Below are 7,647 nucleotides of genomic sequence, written 5' to 3'. Positions count from 1 at the left end.
ATTAGCAATACACAGGCTCTCCATAAGTCGTTTGTGAAACACTAAGTGAAGTGTGAGGACAGCAAAGCACTCAGACATGCTAAGTGTCACACATTGTGCTCACTGCCAAATCACACCGGTAGCAGAGTACCATGATGTCTCCTCTCCCACATCTCAACTGATGGGCATTACTGGTCAGTCTTTCTGTCACAGCTCCTGATGTTTAACTTCTCATACACTGAACCAAAAAAAGAGTAAGAGCTGTTTATACTTAGGATTGCTTCAGAGACTGCCCTTGCAGAGCCATAGAAACACAGCCCAGTTCAACACATAGATTATAATTAGATTTTACAAGCATGTGGTCATTCCCAGTAGGTACTCAGTAGACAGCAGAGAAAAGTCATATGATTTTGTTACCTAAAGGAAGGAGTCTAGATCCTCAGCTTGAGATAAAGCTGCAGATCCATTCCTGGATGTCTGCAACAGATGAGAGGGTCTCCTTTATTACCTGTACTCCACATTTGACTATTGTTAACCCTACCGGGAAGTCACTGCAGTAAGAATGCAAAATGTACACATAGGGACAGCTAATAGCAATGTCGATTAGAGAGTGAGTATATTAGTATATTATATATGAGCACTTATATTAACTAGTCATTTGTGGTATGTTCTTACAGGCTCACCAGTGCTCAAAATTTGCCTCTCATTTACTATTTCATCCTTGTCTCAGGGCATGATGGTACGGATTATTTTGGGTTACTTCAAGGGCCTCATTCTGCATCTGGAGATCTCACATTCTCACACATCTTCAGTGCAAAGACAGCAGCTTCTGTTTCTGTGCACAGCCATTAAATAGGTTGTCATTTGCATGTCTTAAAGCCTACTTCCAGTGAAAGTCTGGGAACATTCATTATAAAATGCAGACTGTATTTCTCTTAAATCAATTAAAGTGGCAAATGCCATTATAGATTTTCTCAGGTAAATAGAATTTACACATCAGCAGCCTCACAAGAGGCTCTTAATTTATGCAATTATTATTTTTTTTGCAATTAACTCCTTGCACACTCAGAGGATCCATGTTTATATAGAGACCCACTTATCTTCAAAAAACCACTTCCCTTTGATCTGAGCTTCTGTCATTCCTACCTTCATGGATAAAAAAGATGATAGATCTTAGTATGAAGCTTACAAAAGCTTTCGAAATCTAACAGTCAAAATGAAAAATTCAGAAAAACTAGTCTGTAATGTTCACATGAGTGGAGCAGTGTGGTTCATAACACAGGTTCTTCATTTGCCCAGTGCGGGGAATCCTATTTGAACACCTTTGGAAGTGTGAGCTTCTCTCCAGCAAAGCTTTCCCCTGGCCAGCTGGCTGCTGACCTTGTGGAATGTACTAGCTCAGCAGAGCAGGGGCTGATCTGCTCTAATTCCCTCTCTGGAGCTTTACTTTCCCACCAGAGGGCATATACTGTGAGCACACAACTGCCTTCAGTGGAATTTAAAATATATATTGTGTACTAGATAAATGAACTGACTCGAAAGCCAAGATTTTGTACTCAATTCTATTGAAAGGGGCTATTAATTCATCCTGTTGCTCCCTGGGTAAATTATTCCACTTGCTACAAAAGCAGTTGGTTTAGTACACTTTTGTTGGACTTCGCAGAGTACTGGATGCGCAGTGCTTCTGAATAAGGCCATTCATTTAGCTCCTGAGCTAGCTGGTGGTACTGTGCTGGTATTCACCCGTACTTCCCTGTACCATGAAATAGTTACTCCCCAAGGTCGAAGCTTTTCAAATCTCAAACCTAAAATTTTTGATGTAAATAGGAGGCATTCAAGCTATTACAAAAATACGTGTCTACAGTGGTAATGTAGGTGAATTACGTGGAACTAGATGTCAGTAGGAGGATGGCTGTGAGGAGGGGAGGAAGTAGCAAAGCTGCCTGTCAGGGTGGTGGGGGATCACCAGAGGATAACCGAAGTCCATAAAATGGGTGGAATACGACATGTTTGGAAATGTTCATTACCATGTAACTGTTGCTATACAAACAGGGATGAGAAAGGGTAGGAAGGACGCAGAGAATAAGAAATAAGGGGGAAAAAAATCAAAAGACATCAAGGAGAGAGTTCTTTCCTCAGTCCACACGAGGGACGCCCCCCCGGGGTCTTCACTTCAGCCGCTTCTCGGGCGCCGTGCCTGGGCCCGCCAGCGCCCACAGCAGCTTCGGGAGGGCCCCGGGGACAGGCTGGCGCAGAGGCCTCCCCTCGGCCTCAGCCTGGCCGCCGGGGCGCGCCGGCCGCAGCCCGCAGCTCTCGCCCCTGGCTGCGCGAGGCTGCCGGAGCGGCAGCGGCCTGCGCTGGCGGCGGGAGGAAGGGCAGGCGCTGGGGGCCGGGCGGTGGGGACACCTGTGTGGGGCCGGCCGGGCCGCGGCGGGGGACTACGTTTCCCAGCGTACGCCTGGCGGGCCCGGGGCGGTGCCAGGGGAGGGGAAGGGAAGGGCGCCGCTGTGAGAGACATAACATGGGCGCCTGAAGCTGGGGCGAAGTTAAGGGTGGGGTCTCCGCTGAGTCGGGGGTGTTGCGGGCCGCGCTCGGCCTGCGGGGCGAGGCTGGTCCGAGGGGCTGGGCGGGCTGTGCTCAGTCCTGCCGGAGGGGCGGGCTGGGGGTCGGGCTGGGTGGCCGGGCGTGGCGGGGGCCGGGCACCCCGCTGGCGGGGCACCCCGCTGCCGGTGGCTGGATGCGTATGGCCCGGCGCCTCTCAGCCCCTCTCCCGTGCGGTCGGCTGCAGGCGCCGCGGCGAGGGAAGCTGAGCTGAGCCCGCCCCGCCGGACGCGGCCCGGCGGCCGAGCAGGAGGCGGCGGGCGGTGAGGGGACGGGGACATGGCGGAGACCGGCTCCGTACACGCCACCCGGTTCGAGGCGGCCGTGAAGGTGATCCAGAGCCTGCCCAAAAACGGTAAGTGCGGCCGGGGGGCGGCGGCGGTGGCGGCATCGGCGCGGGGCCTGGCTGCCCGACTGGCACCTGCGGGGCGCGGGGGGCCGGGGCCCCTCTCCCGCCGGCGGCGGCTCGCTGCGGGCCAGCGGTGCCCGGGCAGGGCCGGCGGCGCGGCCCGCCTGGTGCCTCGGGGCAGGACAGGGAGGCCGCCCTTCCCCGGCCGGGCCGGGCCGGACGGCCCTCGGCAGGCGGCGGCTGGGAACCGCTCGGCAATCTCGGTCTGGGTGCTGCCGGCCCCCTCTCCTGAAGCAGCGCCGGTTCGGGGGCTTCCCGGCGCCGCAGGAGTGCCCCGGGGGGGCGGCTGGGGGGGCTGTCAGCTCCCCGCGGTGCGGGCGTGTGGGGAAGGGCCTCTGCCTCCCCGAAATCCTCAAGTTTGTGTGAGACCTTCAGAGCTGTTGTCGTGGGTTCCCCCTGCTGAAACGGTTAACAGAACGGCAAGGCAAAAACATCAGAATGTATCTTTTTGATAAGAGTACTAAAAAAATTTAAGAAGTTGGTTATTACGTACATCGCCAGTTCTGGTGTAAGTAGAGCTGGTTTTGTTGCAGTACCAAAGTAAAGGTCATGGTAAACTTATCCTAATGGCTAGAGCTGAACCTTGAGATATTTGATTTAATGGATTGGTTATGAATCTTCCCTGCCTGTATTTACATTTCCTACCTCTACAAAAGCGTGTTCCACGAAGGAAAAAGAGAAAACAAAACCGAGAGATACTGTGAAATCCTTATTGAAAGGGCTGTCAAATACCCAAAGTAAACAAAAACACTGTGGAAGGCTGTGTTCTGGGTTTGTTGTGTTTCTTTTTTTTGTTTGCGGTTTTTTTTAAGTTCTGGAGTCTTTCAATAAGTTACTGTTTGTAATAGCAAAGTTACTTGCAAGATACTTCGTGTACTGGGAGCTAAATCTGTCCCTTTAAACTGAGTGAAAGGACACTTGTTTTATGTTACTACTTTTAATTGCAATTGTGAATTCTGACATTTGTAGTAAAGATTGTAGTCCCTGAAACTCAGTCTGAAACTTGCTGTTTGTAAAGCAAATATTGTCAGTGGTGTTGATTCATAGTAGGTGAAGTGAATGTATTCTTTGACTTAAATTGTACTGCTGTGATTCAGGCTGTAACAAACTGCAGGCTACTTTCTCACAGAAATATGGAGCTTGTGAAATACTTGTTAATATTCTTGATTACAATTTAATTGTATTTTAAAATTCTTTCACTAGGTTCATTCCAGCCAACGAATGAAATGATGCTCAAGTTCTATAGTTTTTATAAGCAAGCAACACAAGGACCCTGTAACATTGCACGACCTGGATTTTGGGATCCGATTGGTAGATACAAATGGTAACCTTCCATGAGTTGTTGGGGTTTTTTTTTTTCTTATGCTTGGAGTGGAGCTGTTTAGGAGTGGCACTTGAAGAAAGAGTGTAGTGAGCTTATTTCTCTCTGAAAACAAGAACATTCATGGCTTTTGATGCTTGGATTTGTTTTCAGTTGTGTTCACCTTTCTAGCTCAGATAATTTATAACTTGTCAGAGTTACAGGTGGAAACATTCCCTTGGGTTCTGTGGGCGGGCAGGTTTTTCTTGGGTGAGCACCATCATGGTACCTCTGCAGTGTTTATCCCAAGTAGTAGAATGAAATTGTAGGTGCTCTGCAGAATGAGTGATGTGGATGAGTGTCTGGAATTCTTCCTTACCAAGTTTTCATGTGCAGTGTGAGCCTGAAGTAAGTGCTCACTGGCAGCCATTGATGCAGCTTCCAAGCACTTGGGGAGAGGTCTGGTTTATGGGTCTTTCTGGTTTGTCTGCTCAGTGGCAGGGCTTCTCACTGTATTTACCTTGTGCTGGAAAACTTCTGATTCACCATATTGCGAAGATATGTTTGAAAAGCTATGTGAAGGCTTTGCTTATCACATCTTAATAATTTGTCCTGAAGAACAAGTATTATTGCTGTCTTCATGGCCGTGGTGGTCTTGGGATCTATGAAATGTTTCCTTTGATCTCCCCTCCTGGTCCCCTTCTTCCTTCCTCCCCAGTCTCCCCAAGCTGGAGTGAAAGAGGTGTCTTTGCAGGGGACTAGGACAGTAAGCACCCACCCACCTGGCTGGTTGTACCTGAAATGTGAGCCACTAGGCTTGGGGTTTTGCTTAAGCGGGACAAATGCTCTGGCAGGAGGAAGGGACGCTGTCAAATCAAGTGCAAGACTGAGTAAGGAAATGTTTTATTCCAGTCTGTGTTCTGACAGATTCCTTGTACAGTACTGATAAATTTGATTGGAGTTTTCTGTCTAACAGAGTTGGAGAGGGGGAGATTTTTAATTTTTTTAGATTATAAGTAGCTGCTATGGTAACTAAGGGTGATAGTTTTAACTATTCACCTACTAGACTCAAACCTTTCTCAACTCAAAAAGGATAGATTTTTCTTGTAGCATGTTCTAACTTCCTGAGAACTGTTTAAGTGGTGGCTGAAGTGTCTGTGCCTGCTCTTTTTCCTGCAGCAGAGGGTCTTTGAAAAAAAAAATCAACCTAATGAAAAGGAAAATGTGTGTGTCTCATGTCTGGGCTTGTTGACATCTTACCAGGTACAAAATCATAGCTGCTCAATGAGGAACTCTTCAGTCCATGGGCTATTCAGTTTGTTGTTTCTTTCTTGATGTACCACTGTGATTATCCTGGCAAATTATATATCTGGACTTGGGAGGTGGGGGGGTGGGTGGGGGGAAGTTGTGAGTTGCTGTTGCATTTTATTTGTATTGGAGAAACTCTGGACGTTATGTAACTGACCTACTTAAGGCCAGGCTGGAAAAATCCAGTGGGCCCTGAAGATACTGAAGATGTATGCAACTTCCTTTCCTAGGGATGCTTGGAGTGCCTTGGGAGACATGTCCAAAGAAGAAGCCATGATAGCCTATGTTGAAGAAATGAAAAAGGTAAGCTTAATAATGAGTGGAAGGGATCTTCTAGAATAGATGTTCCAGAAGTAAATTGGGGAACATGAGGATGTTCTTGCTGACTACTATTGTCAAAGCTCCGAATGAGTTTTTCCCTATGTGAAGTGTTACGTTTCAGTACTATGCTGTTTGGCCTGTGGGGAGAAGATAATAATGTCATTTCTTCCAAAGCTATAGCATTTGCATTGTTTTCAGAGAAACATAAAAGCTCTGGCTGATATGAAGCTCAAGTGACAGAGCTAAAGAAAAGTGAAGTATTGAAATCATTGTAAAGGGGGCAGTGAGGAAAACAGTGGAACTTAAAGTACAACAACAAAAAAAGCTGTTTTGCTGGAAACTGCCTCAGTTCTCAGAGTTGAGAGGGGTAAGTGATGCTTATCTTGGAAAGGAATAAAAGCCAACACTCCAGAAGGACTTCAGGAGTAAGTTTCACTCACGTCTCCAGTCATGAAAGTATAATCAAATATGTAAACTTAACCATCATTGATTTTTCAAGGACTCGGCAACCTGAATTACTTGTACTTGCCTTGAAAATATTCCTTGTATGTTAAGTTACAGCCAGCTAGAATTGAGTAACTTGGTTTATTTTTTTTGGAATAGATGTGTAACTTGTAAATAGTCATAGTTACTGTATTAAGCAGGAGTTGCAGCATTAACTGAAGTAAACATTCAGAATTAAAGTTTGTTGTTTTTAATAACTAATTTTCACTGAAGTCTTTTTCACTTAAGCTTTTCACTAGGTGGCCTTTCCAGTTTAAACATTATTTACTGTCAATCTGGATAAAAGTATGACTGTAATCTATTATTATAATGAGGTTAGTGTTAAGGAGAGAAGATGTAAGTTCTACTCTGAATACACTGGCTTTTCTTGTAGGCCACTATCTTGACACTAAACTCTTAATATGTTTCATGATTGATAGAACAGAAACTTTTACTAGGCAAAGAGCTGGAGTCTGACTACTGTTGTCTTTCCTATCTGTAATTTTGGTAATGTAGCTCCTGTTGGTGTTGCTGTAGCTGCTTTAAAATGAGAAATAAACAACTCCAGAATACACAGAAGGCCAAATAGTATTCATTTGGTCAAAAGTCCCGCAGCATTTTAATAATTTCTTTTGAATGCATGCCACAAGCCTTAGTGCTTCATTTCAAATTTTGGATTCAAAATGTGTTAGTACCTCAGTACAGTACCTTGATTTTTTTAAAATTTTTTTTTCCAGTGCAGTAATGGGTTTGGTCAGGACACTAAAACTAAGTGAAACTGAAATGTTTGTTATCAAAAAAACCCCAAAAGGCCCTAGTAAGCCTCCTGTGAGGAAGTCTACTTACATGACCCTAATGAAGCACAAATATTATGCCTCTCTACAGATTACATGTAAGGACTGGAGAGTAAACGATTACTTGCCTTGCTCAGCTTTGAAACTGGGAGATCTGTTTACCCTGTTTTGGTGCTGTTTCAGCTCTCGCATTTGGAAAAGCTGAAGCTAGTATTTCAACCCGATTGATTCTACTTGAAATACCAATGGTAGTGCATTTCAGATAGATCCACTAGGTTGTTCTGTCAGCACATACTGCACTAATCCTTGTGGTGTCACTGTGGGCATTCAGCTGTTGCTGTGCAGGAATCCATGTCTAAAGGGGCAAACCCCCCACTTCTATACTGATACCACAGGACTGTTATAAGGGTGTATAAGACTGCCATACTTCACCCCCCTTGCCCCTGGGGCAT

The 7,647-nt window shown here is 46.2% G+C and overlaps 1 protein-coding gene across 4 annotated transcripts in view; it reads left to right on the top strand.

The window, feature by feature from the left end:
• The first annotated feature begins 2,410 nt into the window (after positions 1 to 2,410).
• ACBD5 (acyl-CoA binding domain containing 5) overlaps positions 2,411 to 7,647 on the top strand; it is a 32,114-nt gene continuing 26,877 nt past the window's right edge. Inside the window, exons 1-4 of one of the 4 annotated variants that reach the window (XM_037382443.1) lie at positions 2,411 to 2,525; positions 2,768 to 2,935; positions 4,193 to 4,313; positions 5,828 to 5,900. In XM_037382443.1, coding sequence (XP_037238340.1) covers positions 2,860 to 2,935; positions 4,193 to 4,313; positions 5,828 to 5,900 — 270 coding nt within the window. In that variant the 5' untranslated portion in view covers positions 2,411 to 2,525; positions 2,768 to 2,859. Of the gene's footprint in view, positions 2,526 to 2,596; positions 2,936 to 4,192; positions 4,314 to 5,827; positions 5,901 to 7,647 lie in introns of those variants that run through there. The other 3 variants (XM_037382442.1, XM_037382445.1, XM_037382444.1) reach the window with 3 other exon arrangements.

Source organism: Falco rusticolus, chromosome 4, assembly GCF_015220075.1.
Source record: "Falco rusticolus isolate bFalRus1 chromosome 4, bFalRus1.pri, whole genome shotgun sequence".
Classification (NCBI taxonomy): Eukaryota; Metazoa; Chordata; class Aves; order Falconiformes; family Falconidae; genus Falco; species Falco rusticolus.
The sequence above is the reverse complement of the archived record's forward strand: the minus strand, read 5'-3'. Positions and strand labels throughout refer to the sequence as shown.